Source organism: Pteropus vampyrus, unplaced genomic scaffold (genome assembly GCF_000151845.1).
Source record: "Pteropus vampyrus isolate Shadow unplaced genomic scaffold, Pvam_2.0 Scaffold19, whole genome shotgun sequence".
NCBI lineage: Eukaryota > Metazoa > Chordata > Mammalia > Chiroptera > Pteropodidae > Pteropus > Pteropus vampyrus.
In genome coordinates, this window is record NW_011888800.1 from 7,159,223 (window position 1) to 7,180,025 (window position 20,803).

Sequence of the window (20,803 nt, forward strand, 5' to 3'; positions counted from 1 at the left end):
GAAAGCCAGAGATTCATAAACATATGGATAGTAGGATTTTTGTCAAGTATAAATTTTGCCACAAATTAAGCCTTCAAGAGTCAAGTAATATTGATTCAGATAGTTTTAACAAGCAAGGCATTATTGTGCATTTTGTCTCCTTCATTCCTTAAATGTGGGGTTCCACAAGCTTTTGTCCCCTTTTGAGGTTTCACCCACTTCTACTACTTTGTTGTAACTTCATTTAGCATCCAATCTGCTTTATATTCCCCACACAGGATTTGTACTTTAATTGTGAAATGAAACCATCTGTTTTTGCTCAAAGTGCCTCCCAATTTTATCTAAAAGGTGACTTTCTAGGTGCAAATGCCTGTGTAGAAGTGCCTGCAGAGGAATATTCCTGAGTAACTAAGGTGATCTTTAGCATCACCTGGAATGATGAGGGTCGTCCAGTCTACAAGGTTTGCAGCTAGAATGGTAAATTTCCTTCTTCAGGCACTTCTTGGAACATGAGAATATATTCCACCCATGAGGCAGAACCCTGAGGCATAGTAACTTGAAAATAATTAATGATCTGGGCATAGGGTTCAATTCTTATCCTGGATTCAAGGAAGATGAGACAGACAGTACAACCACGACCAGGGCCTATATTTTCAGAAGCATGGCTCTTATAGTGAGCATTTCTTCTCCTTTGTAGCACTGTGTCCTCAAATATTGTTTGGAAAACCATTCCTCCTCCATTCTCAGCTAAATGATTTGGGTGGGATTAACTCCAAATCTAGCTCCAGCCCTAACTGGCCTAATCCAATCAGCATAGCCCATCCTTTTCGCCCCAGGGATTGACAACTAACCCAATTAGTGCCAAAGGGTACTAGAGAATTCTATGAAGCAGTACCTTCCTCTTTCTTCCTGGGATGCTCCTGAGAGAGATCCTCTATCTTTCCCTGGGTAATGGAGTGGATCCAAGCCATTCTGCAACCATGCGGAGAGAACCTACAGCTGCCTGGGTATGAATGAGGTGGAATACCAAAGATTAAAGAGAGCCAAGAACAGAGAGGAAGTAGGCGCCTTCTGAAGTCTTTTGAGCTGCTGGATCAAGCCTTGCCTAAAGCGAGCCCTGCTTCTGAACTTTTCCATATGAGCCAATAATAGGTACTTTTAAGTCAATGTGTGTTGAATTTTCTGTTACTTGCAGTCAAAAGCATCCTAACTGATAGGGTTGTGGAGAACAGAACATGGTTATAGCAAGAGGAGACACAAGGTCAAAGACATTTTTACTTTTCAGACAAAAGAGACGTGTTAAAAGAAAGGAGCCAGCAGAAAAAGAGATTGAAGACATGGAAAAGAAGAGCAATAATCAATAGAGTAATGCTTTTTTTTTTTCAGAGAAATAGAAGAAACAGAATATAGAAGGAGCTTTAGAAGGAAATGCCCCGCAGCACCTGGGACATACTAGGCACTCAATAAATATTTGTCAAGTGAATAGATTAATGATTTGGAATATTCTGAAAACTCCTACATATCGACAACTTGTTTATAGATGGCTGTATTTTTCCTCATTTTGAATCTTACAAAGTCATTCTCAGTGGGTCACCCTAACTTCAGCTTTGGAATACCTTCTTATCATGTACATGTATTGCTTATTTCAAGAAAACGTCAGGCATAGAAAAAAGTCCCTGATCCTGAATCTTTTACATGATTTTTGGGCTTTTCTTTGTCCAGACCAGTTTTTCAAAATGAGATCAAACCATATCTTTGAGGAATCACCATGGGTATTTGTTAAAAATGTATATTCCTTGGGCTCATCTACTGAATCAGACTCTGTCTGCATTTTAACAAGATCTAGGTGAGCTTCTCAGTAAAGTTTAAGAACCACTGTATTAGGTTGTAAACAGGAATAGTATCTTGCTCATCTTTGTTTTCTCAGCACCTGGTTCAGTGCCTGGGCACAGAGGTGGTGCTCAATTGAAGGTCTGACACATGAATGTATGAATAAGTGTAAATAATGTGTAAGAATTTAAATTATGGGATTCACGTGTGTTAGCGGCTCAGAGTATGTTACAATCAGTTGTGATATATATCTCAAGTAATGAGTAATTAATCACACTTAAAAATCAAAGTTGGTAAATAATTACAAAAATAAGTTTAAAGATATAAGGTTATCCCTATGGCAACATCCTTTTCATTCCTTGGCATTCTGATGTGCTTCCCTGAGTGCTTTTTGAGTACGGAGGACACTTCAGGGTATGTGCATATCAAATATAGACAGCATCTGTTATGTGTGCTGAGATAGGAACAAAAGGTTATGAACCATGGAGCTATATGAGAGAGGCCAGAGAGAGGGCAGACCTTAAAAAAATTTCAAATCAGTTCCCATTTACCAGGAAGGAACAATTAAATACAAAGAAACCCATGTTTCCCATTTAATGAGTATTCAACATGTACAACTTAGTCATAGAATTTAGGCCTATGGTAGTAGACACGACCTTGTAGTTATATACAGCAGTTTCTCACACTCCCTTATGCTTCATTGGCCTGGCAGTTAAGTCAGACATTCTTGGGAGAGTCTACGTTACAGGCTAATACATGTTGGACAATCCTGTTTGTGGATATGTTTACATGTGTTCCCCAAAAGATCTGAAACAATAACAACAAACTGGTCGTAGGAGTTCTCAGAGAATTATATTGGGAGAATGGAAGTGAGGGCTTCTTTTTTACTTAATATACTTACGTATTTGGATTTATTTACAATGGGCACATATTAATTTTTAAAAAAATTTAAGAGCTAGGAGTGATTGGAACATGCCCCACATTACCCCTCCTCTCCAAATTACACTTTACAGAACATAGAAACATGTGTGGCACTTACTGGTGTCCAAAATATGTTTGTTGAATGAATAAAGAGCCTAGAGGAGATATTAAAAAAAAACTTTGGCTTTAAGCTCTGTCCTTAACACAGCTGAAGTTTGCCTTCTTCCTCTCCTTTTGATTTCATTTTTTACTCTTTTTTCTCTTCTCTTTTTCCTCTCCTTCTCTTCCCTCTCTAAAAACAAACAAACAAGCAAACAAAAAACAGTGCAGCAAAGGAGCACTGTTGACCATACTACCTTCTAGTACTAATATTAGGAACCAAAGAGGTACATGAGAATAATGGGTAGGAAAATATTACTACATTCACACAACAGGCATTAGGGATTTTAGTCTGAAAAAGAGAGTCATCCAGTCCAAAACAGAGAAGGAAAAAAGAGATAGGGGAGAAAGAGGAAAGGCCATGCAAGAAAAGCATCATATTTTGTTGAGGGGAACATTGAACTCAGTGTCCCCAGCCTGCAATCTCTCCTCAACACCTGGTTGCTCAGTTTGTTACTAAAAAGTTATCAGGTTCTGGTGAACCAGTTTGTACTAACTAAAGACAGGAGTGATTTATAGGATTGACTAATAATTTACCATTAAAAGTATATTTGCCAAGAATATTTGTCAGCCACGCAGTACAGCTTCTTCCCAGGGGGGAAAGCATTTTTGGTTTAGGAAGCTGCTTGGAGAACAGGGGCTTCAGAGATGGATTTGGAGACTGTGAAGTGATATTTTCCCCAAAATGTGGAAGTCTGGCATATCCTACTCTCAGGCTTCCAGGAGAATATGGCCAAGGTGATGAACAGGGCAAGCCAACTGCTCAAGGACCCTGCTCTGCAGCAATGGAGGCAGACTAGAAAAATCTCCCTTCCCTAGTCACCCTTCTGGCTACTGCGTTTCTATCTCCCTGTCCTGTCTAGACCACCTTTATAATCTTCCTCCTATACTTGTTTTACACTAAAGCTATTTCTAGTGGGCTAGTCCCTGACTGCTTTGGATAAGCAAGCTGTAGTTGCATGCCTGCCAAATTAGGCAGAGGCACCAAATTGCTGGTGATGGGTAAGAACACCATTCTGGAGTCAGGCTGGCTGCATTACTTACCAATTGTGTGGCCTCGGGAACCTCTCTGTGCTTCAACTTCTAGATGGACACAGAAATGTGTCATCCATCCAAGAGGGACTCACTGGCCCTGCTGATAGCATTTTGCTCTCAGAAACTTCAGTCTCTGATTAGCTGCAGAGAGACCATCTTGCCTAGGGTCACAGCCTTCCCAGGTGGCTTACACCTAATGACTGACTGATGCAGGGCTATAAAGGTCTGACCATTTTAGCCCAATGTGGGACAACTCTGACCATCTATTTTAGCTTCAGAGTGCCCATGTGATCAGTTGACACTGTAATCAAGAATGCACTGCCATTCAATTTTTCCCACTTTCCCTCCCTTCCACAGTTGTCAATCCCAGGGACACTCCCTGATAAGCATCCTGCATACTAAACTCCATCTCAGAGTCTGCTCCTTGGAGAACTCGACCTGCAATAGTTGGTGCTAGGAGTAGTCTGAGAAAACAGGTTATAAAATATGTTTAGAAGCTGGGTTACCACACAGCTGGCAATGAAGATCTGGTGGTCCTATTGTTGAATATTTCATCCTTGGTGAATAGGGATAGTATGCTGGTGGAAGGGAATGTACTAGCTGGTGAGATGTATCAGGCATTTTAAAAATATGGGGGTATAGTAACTTTGATAGTGGAATTGGGTCGCTATTACTGAAAGCCAAGTGTGAAAGCCAGAGGACCTCCTTAATAGCATATGAAGAGGGCTTCAACACCTGCAGTGGGAGGGCAGGGAACGCTGTGGCCCAGGATAATCATCAGAGTACTCTGAACTCCAATAAGGTTATACTCCCAAGCCAGGCAGGTCATTTAAGCCAAGGCCAAGGTCCTAGTTGGGAAATAATGGGACCATGACATTTGGGATGGGGCTATCTGATTGATGCCCCATGAAGATCTTGAATTCTGACTCTCCGGAAACTTCTGAACCTGCAGAAATGGCTTACCATCCAGCACTTCCCTCTTGCTATTAGACAGTGCAGACGCCTGTACCCTATAAAGACTGCATGTGCACTCCTCAACATCTGCCCTTACCTCCCTCTTGGACACTAGGCCGATAACTAAAGCTGAAACACTATGTAATCCAGTGGAGAACAGATTGAACCTGATAAGGGAGGAAAGGGACTATATCCCAAAGGAGCTGCAAGAACTACCTAAGCATGTAATGGAAGAGTAGCAAGACACTGGATTCTGAGGATGCTTGATCAAGGAGACCAGATTGTAAAACTGGATTAGGGAGTTTATTGATTGGGGAACATTCTCCTGAGATACAGAACTTATCACTCTGCCAAGGATCCCAGAACGGCTCTTAGAAGCATGGAAAACTCTATAGCCTACATGAAGAAAAAATAAAAAAGCCAGAATTGCCAAAACCCACCAAATGATTGTTTCATGGGAAGACCAACAGGATATTCTATTTACCAAGGCCATAAGGAATGTGATGGTAAGAGGTGCACCAGCATCACTAAAAGTTCAGTGGTGGTTCTCCTATGTAGGACAGGACAGTAGGAGAGGATGTTACAAAACTCAGTTAACTAAAAGCAATGGGGTGACAGGATCTTGAAACAAGAGGCTAGGTGGCAGCACTTATCTGCCAGAAGCCAAGTAGATGCAAGTATTATAATGAGTGGAAATGTCAGAGTGACAGCCAAAACCTGACCCTCAGAGAATTATGTAGATGGTTAACAGAACGCAGTATCCCCAAGGACAAAACAGATGGACAGCCAACAAGGGGACTCTTCTACTTTCAGTCAAAAGCAATCAAGGTTGGGTGATCAGGAGGCTGAGGGCAGTTGCCTCAATAAGTGACCATCCTTTGCCCACTCTCAGATCTGAGCCAGTTTTCAGACCATAAACCCACTAATCAGGAGATGATCAGATCACCAAAAGGAGGACTGTACCTCACAGAAGGCCACCAGGCTTCAGGGGGACTAAAAATGGAGCTGGCCTAGTAATTTTGGATCATCTTGGCCATGGTCTCAGTTCCAAGTATATGTTAAGGGAGAGAAGTCTAGGAATTATATCTTAAGAAAATACCTTTAGAGTAAAGAGGTAGCTGTGCCTTATTTAGGTTGTTTTCTCTCTCTGAATCTTGAACACCTATTCAAACTGGACATCTCGGTATGGATTTCTCTTATGTGTTTATTTCCAGGGATTTCTCTATGTATGAACCAACATTTTATTACTATTTTAAAGCACGTACATTTGTAACATGTATTTAAACCTGGAGAAAATAAAATTTAGACAGTAAAAGGGAAAAGAAAAAGGGAGCCAGAGGTCAAGAACTCATCACCCTGCCTCTGCCCAGTAATGCCTACGGAAGACTGGGGTCTAACTTCCAAGTTCATAATCAGAATAAAGAATTAATGGGCTCCTAAATGCTTTGAGAATAGTTTCAAGTTGTTATTGCTCATGCTCCCTAACCTATATTCCAAATCCCACAAATCACTTCTGGAGTTGCCCTTTTTATCAGCTGACCTCAAGCTCAACAGGCATAAAACTGAACTTATTTCCCACATACATTAGTTTCCCAAACCACTTCTCCACCTGTGTTCCTTATAAAAGGCCCACTCACCGTCAGCTTCCTATGCCACAATGTGAGTGAGCATCACTTGTGTCTGGGACCTTACCTTATTCCTATCCTAACTAATCTCTAAATCCTGATAATACTACCTTCCCAATTATCCATCCACTGCTCTCCATTCCCTGCTTCCTCCTTAGTTCAGGACACCACCGTCTCTTGCTAAAATGATACCAAAGGCTTATATGGTCTCCCTGCCCTTAGTCTCCCTCCCTTCTAATGCGTTCGCCACCCTGCAGGCTGAGTAATCTTTTAAGAACACAAATCTAATAATGTCGTTCATTCTTCAATTTTAAATCTTCCAATACTTCAAAATATAGCTTACTGGGCTCTAAATGATGTGGCCGCTCCGTCCTTCTGCTGTCTTATCCCCACACTATGTCATCTGTTCGGCCATAATGAACTTTCAGTTCCCTGAACCCAACTTTTTCTATTATCGCTGGGCCTTTGCCCACGCGGTTCTCTGCTGGGAATATCCTTCCCTCTACTTTTCTTTCAAGTAACTCAGACGCATCCTCCAGGTCACAGCTCAGTTGTCACTTGCACGACCTAGGTAGGAGGACTTAATCCCATCCTTCATCCCTCAGGGTGGTCCAGGCGACTTTTGTCTTCCAGAAGGGCGGCCTTTGACATCGCGCTCGGCACTCCATTAGTGTCGGACAGTAGAAAGGCTCCTCAGAGCGGACCCAGATGCTTGTGAATCCAGTCCACGAAAAGTAGACAGCCTACGGAGCTTCGGCCTTGCACCTGAGATGCAAGAACGCTTCCAGGAGCCAGCGCGGGGAAAGGGAAAGGGGTCCACTGCCGGAAACCCAGCCCGGCGCTAGGCCCTCCCTCTCACGCTGCGTCGGGGCGGGACAGGGCGGGGCGCCGAGCGCCTGCGAACGGCGTGCGCCGAGCGGGGGCGGGGCCAGGGGCGGAGCGGAGCGCGCATGCGCGGTCGCCTTTGTGTGGGTCGAGCGGCGGCGGCGGCGGCGGCGGCGGCAGTGGCGGTCCCACTGGCAGGCGGGCTAGAGGGGAGTCCGGGCGGCGTCCGGCGTGGGAGCCGGGGGACCACCATGGTAAAGAAGCGGAAAGGCCGCGTAGTGATCGACTCGGACACAGAAGACAGCGGCAGCGACGAGAACCTGGATCAGGTGAGGGCAGGCCGCGGAGGCGCGGGCCGGCGGAGCGGGAGGGCTGAGTCCGGGCCACGGGAGCCGAGAACCGGCCGGGCCCAGGGCCTGCCGGCCCGAGCGCCCGGCCGGCCCCGTGCCCTGACCGCCGCTGCTGCTTCTTTCCTGTCCTCCTTGCAGCTCCCAGGGCCTTCGGGATCCGGCTGGGGCCTGGAGACAGAGCCCGAGGACTTGGCGCCTTGGGCGGGGAGGCGGGGCAGGGACCAGGCTGGTGGGCCTCAGGTTCGGGGGACTGAAGGGATCCGTGATCTTCCGGGGCCAGTTTGGGGCGACGGGCTGCAGGCCAGCCTATCTGGGCCCAGAGAGATAGGAAGTATCGCCCGCCAACCCGGGAGCCTGGGAGGTTTTGGAGGAGGTGTAGGGGGTGAGCGTGGGGCTTTGGAGGCGGGAGGTGGGGTGGGGGTGGGGGGAGAAGGTGCGGGCTCTAGAAGATGAAGTTTTTCAGACAAGGGATGTGGATGGAGAGGAGAGACATTCGTAAACGTTCTGGAGAACCTCTGCCGTGCTTGGCGAGGAAGACTTAGCCGCTGGCACGAATCTATTTGGCATCTAGGGTCTTTCTTAGTTGAGAAGAGTCACTGATGAGATGTCAGACTAATGAAAACTCTTAGGAGGAGGAAAGAGTGCAGAAGTGGAGAAATAGATAGGGCAGCATGGAAGGGACTATGGCCGAAGCCTCTTGGCCGTTTTCATACAGCATCCCAGAGTTCTTACTTGAAGATTGTGCAGGAACTATTGAAAGAAACTTTTGATCTCAGTGTCTTGAGGTTATTCAAATTGTTTGTTTATATACTATAGAAAATACTGTAGGGAGGAAACTGTCCTTTGTAGCAGTGCTATAGTGATACGAGAAGATACAAAGAGGATTGTCCCCACCATGTTTTGTGAACAAATGATATAAAGAAAGAATATGAAAGAGGTAGCTTTATAAGTTGAGCAAGGAGAGTATTGAACTTGGAATCTGAAAATTTGAGTTCTAGACTGGGCTATGCTGCTTTCTAGCTGTGTATCTTTGGTCATAACTGTAAAATCTAGATATAATACCAGTCTTGTATATCTAATTGCGCTATTGTAAAGATAATGTATTTGTAAGAATGTTGGTATATGCACTTGCAAATAAAACTTTTGTATAAATGGCTTCATGGGGTCCCTTTGTATTAGGCCAGAGATCTCAGGACCAAAATATTAGGGCATGAAAAGGGAAGACTTTAAGAGGAGAGACTAGAGATGCGTTGAAGAGGACTATTTTGAAAATGGTGTTATGGGGTGGAGAATTAATGAGTTCTGTGGAGAATTATCAAAGGAATAGAAACCTTATTTTGGGATAGGAATTGAAAGGTAAGTTGAACATAGTCTCGTTGAAAGGCTCCTGAAATTTACAAAAATATAAAAATATATATTCTTGACTGTAAAAGTTTGGTTGATAATTTTAGACTGACAGGAGATTTAGACCTTATTTTTTTTTGCTATTTTTCTATCAAGCAATGTAGATATCTCCAATAACATCAGCTATCATTTACATACTGCCTGGGGTGAATTAGTCACTTTAATGAGGTGCTTTATTTAAATTGTCAAGTTTTCAAATTATGGTGAAGTTAGTATCATTTTCTCCATTTTACATATGAGGAAAATGGAGATTGAAGGATTAAGTTACCTAGAATAATACAACTTTTAAGTGGTAGAGTTGCAATTTGAACCCAAATCTGTGTGACAACAAGGCATATATTCTTTCTACTATACCAAATTAATCTCTTACGCTTTTTAAATTTTTCATATTGCAGAATGAGAATGATATATCATGGCCATTTTCTGTGTTGCTAGAATTCATGTCTGTAAAGTACATTGAATAGTTTAGAGAAAATTGGTACATCAGTTATAAAGATTATTTGGGGGCCTTCCTTGGTAAAGTACTCTCAAGACATCTGTTCTGATGATAAATGAACTAAAGCAAGTTATTCTGTCCTTAGTGATTTTCCACAGAAGTCTGACAAATGAAATGAGTTGAGAACTTCCTTTTGTGGTAGATCCACAAAGCTATTCTGAAGTAGGAATTGGAAGTGATTGCAACTTTAAACCCAACTCTATTTGTAAAGTGACATTAGCATGTAATATGTAAGTAATACCTAATGCATTTTAACAGCAATTTCAACTTCCTCTTCTTCAACCACTTATTGGCATTCTTTTATCAGATGGGAACCAGATCAAAATTCCCTTTCTCTGCACATCCTAAGAGAGGCACCAGTGCCTTCAATCTATCTCTCTGTTCAGCACTATGCCAGAGCTGTCAGAGGAATCAGAGAAAGATCTCTGCTGTCTAGAAATTTTCACCAGAATCTTCAGAACAAATCTGGGCTTTTCCTGCCCAAGATGCCTTGGGCTGCTCCATTTAGTTCCAAGTCTTCATTGAGGATATAACATTGTAATTGCTCTCTAGTGTATTGTCGTTGTGGAAAAGAACAAACCACAATAAATCTCTGAGTGTCTAGTGTGAGAATTGAGCACAATTAGTAAGAAGATCCTTTGTCCCTGGGTTTTCCGGATGGGAATCTAAGCCATCATGTCAGAAATATCCCCAACTTGGTCCTTACCAAAGGTGAGGCAGGTGAGCCTTCTACAGTGTTTGTTTGTTTGTTTGTTTGTTTGTTTGTTTGTTTGTTTCTAGTAGTGGGAGAAGGACCACCTATGTCAGAAGTTGCCTGGGTGCTTATTTAAAATGTACTTTGCAGGAGCTCCCATCCCAGACCTACTGAATCAGACCCTCACGGGACAGAGTCCTAGACTCAGCATTTTTACCAATTACAGCCCAGGTACTTATTTATGTTAATGATTGAGACCACTGTCTGTATGCCAGTAAATCTTTTTAGTTAGACATTCTAAGTAGTTTGGGAGAGAACTTCCTGTCTTGGCCAGTGTGTGCAGGTATAACTGAAAAAACTTAACAGTGATGTTTAACATTGTAAAGCTGCTGGTTCTGGATTCGTGAAGCTATTTAAATTACTGAGATGCTTTTTATTGAGGCCTATTTCTTTTTTTCTTTCTTCTTCATGGGAAGAGATAGGTAGTAACTGAATTGGAGTTGTTTAAAATTTGTTTTAACATTCAGTGCTTTTTAAACTCAAACCTCTGAGAATTTGAAGGATTTCTTTTAGCATGTGACCTTATAGTGACCTTACTTTTTATGTTGACCACACCCTTTCTCAACATTTTAAAACCGCAAATCACAAAGATACTTGCCTTTGGCATCCCTTGGAAAAAAAAAACAAACGAAACAATTTGAGGCAAACCTAGGCTTTTTACTCCATCATCTGCTTCCATGGAGATAATGTGTGTCACTCTTTGTGGAATAATATTTATGCAATGGGTCCTAGAAAATGAAAAGTGTCCAAGATAATAAAGGAATCAGAGTTCTCTATTCAGATCAGTACAGCTCAGTGTTTTTAAAAACTTTCCCTTTCTCAAGAAAAAGAAAATTGAGCTACATGCATATTGGGTAGCTTTATTTCTAATTTCCGTTCATATTTAAAATGATTATGTTGTCATGTCCAGTTTTTCTCTGCCTATTCTACCTGAAGTAGCAATAATTAAGTTTGTCTTTGAGATAATAGACCCCCTAAGTATTTTCTAGGAATTATTTTTAGACATGTAAAAAATATTATTGTTATAAAGTATCTTTCCATAAACCTTCTCCATTAAAGTTGGGAAATTTAAAAGCTGTGCTCTCTAATGTAGTCTTTTTTACATTTAAAGCCTGGATCGAACTTGTGAGATATGTCAGTATTGACGTGCAAAGTTTTAAATTTGTGTCATAATGTTTCATGTAACTTGATGTAACTCATTTGGTAATTTCACTAAACTTTTCTTTAGAAATAGTGCCAGGAAGATTGAGTCCCACAGGAACTTTAACAGAGAGGCTCTTAGGAAAAATTCCAAACCCATCTATTGACACTGGTTCTGCTTGTGTACTTATTGCTCCCTTCCTAGACTATAAGTTCCTGAAGGGCAGAGATTGTTTATTTTAAACAAATGTATTGGACAGTGCTAGACACTAGAGCTCTTGCTGAACAAAATAGAAGCAGTTTCTACCTTCAAGGAGCTTAGAGGAGAGAGATAAAGTAGGGGAGGGAGAGAGGGGAGGAAAGGAGGGAGGGGCAGAGGCAGGCACTGCACAGAGAGTCATTTCACTATAGACTCTGTATGAAGGGAGAGCAAGAATACTATGAGAGTATGTCCAGGGAACCTAGCCTGGTGGGAGTGACATTTAAACTGAGACATGGAGTATGTGTTAGGGAAAAGGAGAGTACAGGGGAGTGTTAGTGTTCATGGTTAAGAGACCAGCATGTACAAAAGCATTGAGACAGGAAGGACCTAGCACCCTTATGAAACCAAAAGAAGCACAGTGACTGAAGTATAACTAGTTGGAGAAAGAGTGGTACAAATGAAGCTGCAGAAGTGGTCTGTTGGACCTTTCGAGGATGGGAAATTCAATTTAGTGGATTACAACCAGCATTAAAAAATAGAAATGAAATAGAATCAAATAGAAAACATCAAGTGTGTCAGACCTAGTGTTTTGTGAAACTTGTGTTTCATGTATATACATGTATACTGTGTCATGTATTCTGGGTCTTGTATTCTGGGGTAAAAATGTTTAAATCCACTGGCAGGGCCATGTTGGCAATGTTAAGGACTTTGGACTTTATTCTGAGGGTAATGAGAAACCATTGAATGATTTTAAGCTGAAAAAGGTAAGGGGATACCAGTTAGGTGGCAGAAGAGTCCAGGTGAGAGAAGGTAGAAGAGCATAACATAAGCTCTGCTAGAATGAAAGCTCCAGGAGAGCAAGGCTGTTTGTTGACTGTAGTATCCCTGTATCTAGAACAGTGCCTGGCATGCAGCAGACATCCTGTCAATATTTGTTAAATGAATGTCTGACTTGGATTGGTATGGTAGTTATAGAGACAAGAGAAAGTAATATTCAGGATATAAAACTGAGAGGGCTCACTGACTGATTGGATGTTGGGATGAGGCTCTGGCATGAAACAGGGAACCCTGGAGGAAGATCTTGTTTAAAGGTGAAGAGTTCACCTTTAACTCACATTGTGAGTTCAGTATTATATGTGTAGAGTTTAAAGTTGTCTGAAATATCCAAGTGGAGACATTAACTAGGTAGTTATATAATGCTTGCCTGACACAATGTAGGCACTTAATCTTCTTTGAATAAGCAAATGATACTTGGCAAATGCTACTTACCAAGTTTTCTAACCTGGTTAGAGTAGGATCACTTACAGAGATAAAGGACGTTGTCAATTTGGGGTTCTTGCTCCAGCCCCTCTGCTGTAATAATGATATCCTTTCTTTGAGGAGTAGAAATGGGTATTAGTTGGAAAGTATATTAGGAGAGAGCTAAGTAAAAACAAGTTAGCAGTAGTAGAATTTCTTAAAACTTTTATATATCTTTCATTTTGGATGGGTTAGAAACTGATTTTATTTTGTCAATTCTGTAAAATTGTGAGCATTTATATGACAGTGTTTTATCTACAATTATTTTACTGGAACTTTAAAGAGTAACTTGCCACATTTAGTGCCAATCATGCGAAATGTAAAGGATTGTTATACTGCCACTTTGGAATTATTGCTGTAGAAGGGTTTTGTGTGTATGTTAATTGTTTTCATTCTTTTTTCTTTTTTTTTTTATTAAAAATAGTACATTCTTGTCGAAACTGTTCAGGCAAAATAAATAAATACCTCTCTGTCCCGAAAACATACTATACACATTGGTTCCGTTCCTTGCTCCTGAAAATTGACCAGTATCCACTGTTAGAATCAAGTTCCTCAGCCAACAGTTTTGATATGAAAGAATAGGAATTAAATCTCAAATTTAAACCTCTGTGAATTATTGCTCTCTCTTCAGCATGTCTTAAGTACTTCTCTCTGTCCATGCAACTACTCCCCTTGTCCAGGTGACCATCCACTCGGATGACACTACTGTGGATGCCTACTGACTCTTCTCTCCTTCCATCCTAGCCTGTCTAGTCTGTTCCTTTGTCAGTCAGAATGCTCTTTAAAAAACCCTCGGGGGATGGTTACTCTCCTGCTTAATAAAACCATTTGATGTCTCCCTACTGCCTTCAGATAAAAACTAGGCTTCTGATCCTGCTTTATAAACCTCAGAATGATCTGGTTTCTTCTTACCTCTAACCTATCTCATTCCATTCTCCCCTTTGCCTGCTAAGCCTCAATCACATTGGTTCTCTTTCAGTTATTTAACTAAAGCTAAGCTATCGTCAGCATCAGGGCCTTAGCCATTCCATCTGGAGGTCTTTTTCCAGAAAATTGCACCCTTCTTTCTCCCCCAAAGTTTCTAGTCTCAGCTTACATGCCACTGCCTCAGAGAAGCCTCCCCTGATCACCCTATCACAAGTAGGTTCCCCATTCACTTGATTCACTTCCCTTTTAGAAGTATCACTAGATAAAATTAATCATTTCTTTATTTGTTTATTGTTTGGCTCCCTTTCTTGATTTTAAATTCCATGAGGTCGACTATGTGTCTTCATGATTTTCTATCCAGGGCTTGGTAAATAGTAAGTACTAGGAGCAGGGTGAACAATTATCCTAAAACTAAGAGAGTCCTGAGCACACCAGGATGTTTGGTCACCTTAGGTGGTACTAATTACTTACATTAGTTATATTCGTGGAATGAATAAGTGAAAAAAGAGCTCAGTATGCTAATTGGCTATAAAAAACCTCTGAGTGTATCCATACGGGCCTTTATTCTCTTTTTTCTGGGGTACAGAATATGTATCCCACTTACATGTGATCATGGGAGGTCTGATAAAGAGATGAGATTTAATTTCTTTTAAGTAAGAGGGAGCTAAGTTGCTTTATTACAGATTGATCCTAACATGATGTCACAGAAAATACACTACTTGTGAATGATGGGGTTGGGGAATTAAATCGAAAGATTTATGAGTCTTCTAATCTTAACCATAATAATCTGTTTTAATAAACATTACCTCGGTGCAATTAAACTTGATTTATTATAGGGTCTCAGTTTTGGCAGCCTAGTTTTATGTTAAATATGGCTTTTGGGCACTGTTAATGAAACTGCTCTAGAAGCCAGATACAGCATCCTATACAGCCATACCTCTAGATGTTGGGCATTGGCATTACTTTGAGCAGATCTTTAATTCAGCTTAAATTTGATATACCATGCTGGTACTCCACACTGCTGTTCCCCTAGAGGAATTCTGAGATAAATGAAAACTGGATGAGATGAAATAGAGGGATGATGTTGAGGGAGAACTACTGGACACACAGAAACATTATCTCAACCAGTAGGGCACAGTGTAGCAGGCTGGTAGGAGAGAGCTGTAGATGGATCTACCCTCTGTGTATGAATCAACTTAAGATTGGCTTTTTTTGAGCACAGGCATTGGGTAAATCAACCCCTAAATGTAGTGAATCTGATGGTCTCTTTCTGTGTGCAGTGTTGGAAAGACCTTTATGTTGCACATTGGGTCTGTTCAGCTATACCTACAAGTCCTCAATAAAATATAAAGGATTTAACTATAAAGAGTAGTCTTGCCATGAGGTCCGCCAGTAACTTCCTGTACAATTCTCAACTTCTAGAAAGGGTATCTTTCACACTATTAAGAGGTCTTTGCTGTGTCCATACTATTGTTAATATAGTATTTAATAGCATAGAAGAAGAAGGACTGTACCTATCAGATGCATTTGCTTTTTGTTAGGTTTTTAATATAGAGTGGAACTTCTTTAACAGAAAGGCAGTATTAACATCTTAACACTTTAGTTACAGTAACTTTTAATGTAACAGTTAATGTTTCAGGGAAGGATTTGGTTGATAGTGTATTCAAGTCCATGTTATAATGAGTTAGTATCAAAACGGAATTTTGGCATATTCATGAACCTCAGAGGGTCAGGAAAGAGATTACCTACAAAGTCTTACTAAATTTTATAAATTTGCATCAAGGTAATATGGAAAAAAAATAATTATAAAGGCTGTATACAAATTATAACCCAGCAATCCCAGTCCTAGGTATTTGCCCAAGTGAAATAAAATCTTATGTTTACACAAAAACCTGTACACGAACATATAATTGCCCTAAAATAGAAAGAACCCAAATGTTTTTCAACTGGTAAATGGATAAACAAAGTGTGATATATCCATTCAATGGAATACTACTTAACGATAGAAAGGAGTAAACTACTGATACGTGCTACAACATGAATGAATCTCAAATGCATTATGCTAAGTAAAGGAGCCAGACTCAAAAGACTACATACTGTATGATTTTATTTATTCAATGATAGGTAGATCTATAGGGACAAACAATAGGTCTATGGTTGCAGGGGATGGGGAGAGGAGTATGAAAAGCACCAACTTCCTGAAAAGGCTAAAGATCATAAGAACACTCTACTTTTTCATCCCCAGACGGTAACCTATTGACCAAATGCAAATTACAGCAATATTCGGAGTGTTGATGGAACTGTCCATATATCTTGATTGTGGGAGTAGTTAAACTATATATTTATCGAATTCATAGAAGTGTATATAAGAAAGGATAAAATGTACTGTATGTCAATTATACTTCAAGTTTTTACAAGACCATAAACACAGATATTGCTTTAATTTGCATTTGATCAATAGGAGTTACCATTTTGGTATGAAAAAGTAGAGTGTTCTTATGATCTTCAGCCTTTTCAGGAAGTTGATGTGCTAACTCTCTCTAATGAGTAACATTTCATGACTGCTTATGAAAGAGAGCATGTCAGCTGTTAATCTGAGAAGGTCATATTCTCATTCTGGCCAAGGAAGGTATACTCTTAAAATAGAAAGAGACTGGAAGAAGAAAACAAATACTTTGTAGCAGTCTATTATTTTAAAATCTATTTTAGCGCTTGACTTATAATTATATAGCACCATTATCATCAAGGAATAATACTGCTAGTATTTATTAGTTGTTTTTTTGTTGTTGGGTTTTTTGTTTGTTTGTTTGTTTTTGTTTTATTTTGTTTTGTTTTGGCAGAGGGGGAAATATTTTAGACTTGTAAACCATGACTGAATTAAGAGCTAGGATTCTAGATGCCCTGGTTTGAATCTTGGCTCTATCATGTACTAGCTGTGTTACTTTGGGTAAGTTACTTAACCTCTCCTGCTCTTTAGTTTATCTTTAAATGGGAATGGTAGTGATACCTACCTTTAAGGTTATTGTGAAGGTTAAATGTTAGATGCTTAGAAAAGTATCTGGCATCCAGTAAGTACAATATAATTGTGGACTGGCATTGATATTAAGGGAGAGCAAGAACCAGAGCAAGTATCCTTCTGTTGCATTTGTAAGTGACTGGGCTGAGTTGGGGAGAAGTAACGGGAGAAGGGAACCCTATGAGAGAGCGAATTCTGGTTGTAACCATTACTTATTTAATAGCACATCCCTCTTCCTCTAGTCTCTTTTAAATCACCAGGATGAGGCAGAAGTGGTGAATGGAAACATCAGGGTTGTCAAATTAGGATTCCAGTGTGGTAGCCAGCCCATTTACTGCTTGTTGTCAGACCCTGGAGATTACCACCATAAATATACTATTTTTTTTTCCTGGTTTAAACATTCAAAATAAAAAATGACTTTGGTTTGTCACTTTATTCCAGACTGACAGATTGGAATAATTCCAGTTTTACTATGAATTATGGAAAGAGGATGCTCAAAGTATTGGTTAGCTATACCAGTAAGAACAGTGAGCAAATTACCTTTGTAAACATTCTTACAGTAATTCCTGAGAATCAGTACTTCTGTGGCTTACAGAGGAAATGGTGACAATTTGAAAGTAGCCTCCAGTTCAATTTTATAGTCACTCTTCCATTTCAGACATATATTTGCCATTAAGAGGGAGAGAACAGATTTTGAAGACACACTTCTTTTAGCACTTAGGAATACTGGCAGTTGGTCTGTTTATGTGCTAAAAGTTCCCATGATGATGTTCTTCAATTGAAAACACAAAGAGGTAGAAGAGATCTAGGGAGGATGGGTATTTTTTTATTCTTGAATATTTCTTCTCTGTTGAACAAAACTCATGTGACTACTTCTGCCCTATTAGGAGCTCTTGTCCCTGGCAAAGCGGAAGCGCAGTGACTCTGAGGAGAAGGAGCCGCCTGTGAGTCAGCCTGCAGCCTCCTCAGACTCTGAGACATCCGACAGTGATGATGAGGTAGGTATGGATGGCTAGACCTATGGGAGTGACAGGTATTTGAGGGTCCATGTGTTGGTGACTCCTGATGGCCTCTTTTCCTTAAACTGAGACCTACAGCCTAAGGTCTACAAGAACTTCTTAGGAAAGGAAAACTCTTGAATTGTCATGTTCCTTGTACTGCTGGTTACTTAGTGAGTGTCTCTGAAGGGCATTCGTGGACATTTTTTAGTCTTGTTTTCAGCCGTGCAACAGAAGAAGGGGCACAACTTGTTAGTCATCATCTTTATTTTTTTTTTTCCTCATCTTTTTTAAACCCATTTTCATGTTAGAAAACAAATTCTATTGAGAATGCTATATTTTAGTGGGAAATACTTTAGCAAGACGAGAAGCTTTCCTGTTAGCAATGGAAGGGTATGTGGTTTAGCAGGATTTTTTTTTTCTCTGACGGGAGCAACAGATTCCTTCTCACTCACAGCACCTCAAATTCGAGTGCACAGATGTCAGTCGGTCAGCTACTGACGTGTTTCAGCACGGAGGAGCCTGTCCCCACAGCACTACATATTCATAGGGTGCTATAGGCCCCAAGCTTGATGGTCTTCAGAGTACATTGCTATAAATGCTTTGGTGAGCATGTAAGACCTTTATAAGGATACAGGTCCACAGGAACTACCTTAAAAAGTATTAAGTGCCACTGCCACTTCAGTACAAACTTTTTGTGGTAGTGTAGAGCTAGCCTGTTCCTGTACTTTAGAATTATTTTCAGGCTGTACTGATGTATAGCATAGGTAAGTTTTATTTCTTCCATTAGTTCAATGCCAGAGAGAGCCATTTATGCCCGAAAGGGTCAGTGGAACCAAAAATAAATTTCCGAAGTCAAATATCGAGTCCTCAGTTCTCCCTCTCCATGTTAAAAACCCTCTTTTTTTTTTTATGATTACCGTAAAGTTCCTTAATCTGACCGCTGCTCCAAAATTCAGTAGCCAAAACCACGTTACCATGACAATCCCCTATGTTCCTTTCTTTCCATCTTGATTTCTCATTCCTACTGATCCTCAGGCCACCTTTCACTCCCTCCTGACAGTCACTATTATGGTGGTCTACGCCTTACCCAGCCAGTTCCTGCTTGGTATTTCCAATCAATCCAGCGCACATCCCTGTTCATGGAGCAGCATTGACAGCTTTGATGTTCTGTTTCTGACCATGTCGGAACGAAACGGGGAAGGCTTGTGGGACAGTGTTTATAAAGTCTGCAGTGGTGTACAATAATGACCTAGGCCCTCACATTCACTTCCCACTCACTCACTGACTCACCCAGAGCAACTTCCGGTCCTGCAAGCTGCATTCACGGTAAGTACCCTATACTGATATACCATTTTTTGATCTTTTATACTGTATTTTTACTGTGCCTTTCTATGTTTAGATGTGCATAGATACACAAGTATTTACCACTGTGTTAACACTTGCCTACAGTATTCAGTACAGTAACATGTCATATAGGTTTGTAGCCTAGGAGCCATAGGCTACACCGTACACCCTAGGTGTATATAGTAGGCTGTACCACTTAGGTTTGTGTAAGTGTACTCTATGCTGTTTGCACAATGACAAAATTACCTAATGATGCATTTCTCAGAATATATCCCCATTGTTACATGACTGTAATTTCCTGGAGAGAGGCCAGGTATCACCTTTCCGTTTAATGTTACCTTATAGTCTTAAGAAAGTATTTTTAACAATGTGCTTATTTTGTTTTACAGTTCTACTAAAGTAAAAAAATGTTTTTTTATTATAATGAAATTTAATTAACATTTAGAAAAGTAATTACTAGTGCCCTGTATATGCAAATTAGGAATGATTGCATTCTAATTGACTGTAGTGATGTTCTTTTAATCTTAAATAATTTAATAAACCTAAAATTGCTTTCCACAGCAAGAGATAGTGAATATGTGAGTTTTATTTTTTGTTGTTTATTTTTAATGGAGAAGCCTTAATTCCTCTCAAATTGATAATAACCCAGTGTGTTAGAAAAGCAGTGGGCTCTATGAAGTAATTTGCTTATTTGTTTTGTTTCTCCATTTTCTTTTTTTAAATGTATAGACAGGAAAACCTTGAAATAATGTCCCTTTCCCACTATTCCTATATCAGCTGCTTTAATTTTCAAGTTTCAGAAGTTAGCTGCTGTGGGTTCCCTCCCTCTGCCTAGTAATATTCTATTAAGTTTGAATCTGTGTTGTGTCTGGAATACCCTGTAACATGTTTATAGTCTTTGCAATTAAGTTATAAGAAGTAACTATCTTATGAAGTATTTCGTTCTCCATATTTCTGTTGTTAAATCACAGTCCCAATTATGCAGTTACTGTAGGGATTCCCTTCATCCTTTTTATCTGCTTCTACCAGGAGTACAGAATGTGTGTCGTCTCTGCAGCATTAGAGGAGCCCAAAACATGCTAGAGTACATCCAGAGTTCATAAAAACTTTTACAGCTTAGGGTTCCCTTTGTAACTTGCAGCTATTTAACCAAAAGTTCTCACCTTAGAATATACTGTATTTTTACTGTGCCTTTCTATGTTTAGATGTGCATAGATACACAATAACTGCTTATGCACTTATTGGAGGGAAAGCTGACAGGCAAGCTGCACTCTGCCCAATGGGGAACGAGACTTTAAGTAACTTTCCCCACACAAGGTTCTAACTCCTGCTGCTGTCTCCAGGTCCCAGCCCCCCAGGCCCACAAGCTCCTTGCTTCTCTACTCCAGACTCATTTCCTCCAACCTCACTGGGAATAGCAGCCTCACTATCATGGCCATTCTGAAAGGCGCCCGTTCTTCAGTCTGCATTATCACTCTTTAGCCTGCACTACTAGCTGAGAGTGAATATTTCATTACTTTGGACAATTAAGCAAATCATCCA

The 20,803-nt window shown here is 40.5% G+C and overlaps 1 protein-coding gene across 2 annotated transcripts in view; it reads left to right on the forward strand.

The window, feature by feature from the left end:
* Positions 1 to 7,453: 7,453 nt before the first annotated feature.
* RTF1 (RTF1 homolog, Paf1/RNA polymerase II complex component) overlaps positions 7,454 to 20,803 on the forward strand; it is a 42,146-nt gene continuing 28,796 nt past the window's right edge. The window contains exons 1-2 of one of the 2 annotated variants that reach the window (XM_011354945.2): positions 7,454 to 7,657; positions 17,804 to 17,914. In XM_011354945.2, coding sequence (XP_011353247.1) covers positions 7,454 to 7,657; positions 17,804 to 17,914 — 315 coding nt within the window. Of the gene's footprint in view, positions 7,658 to 17,803; positions 17,915 to 18,977; positions 19,244 to 20,803 lie in introns of those variants that run through there. The other variant, XM_023527776.1, reaches the window with a different exon arrangement.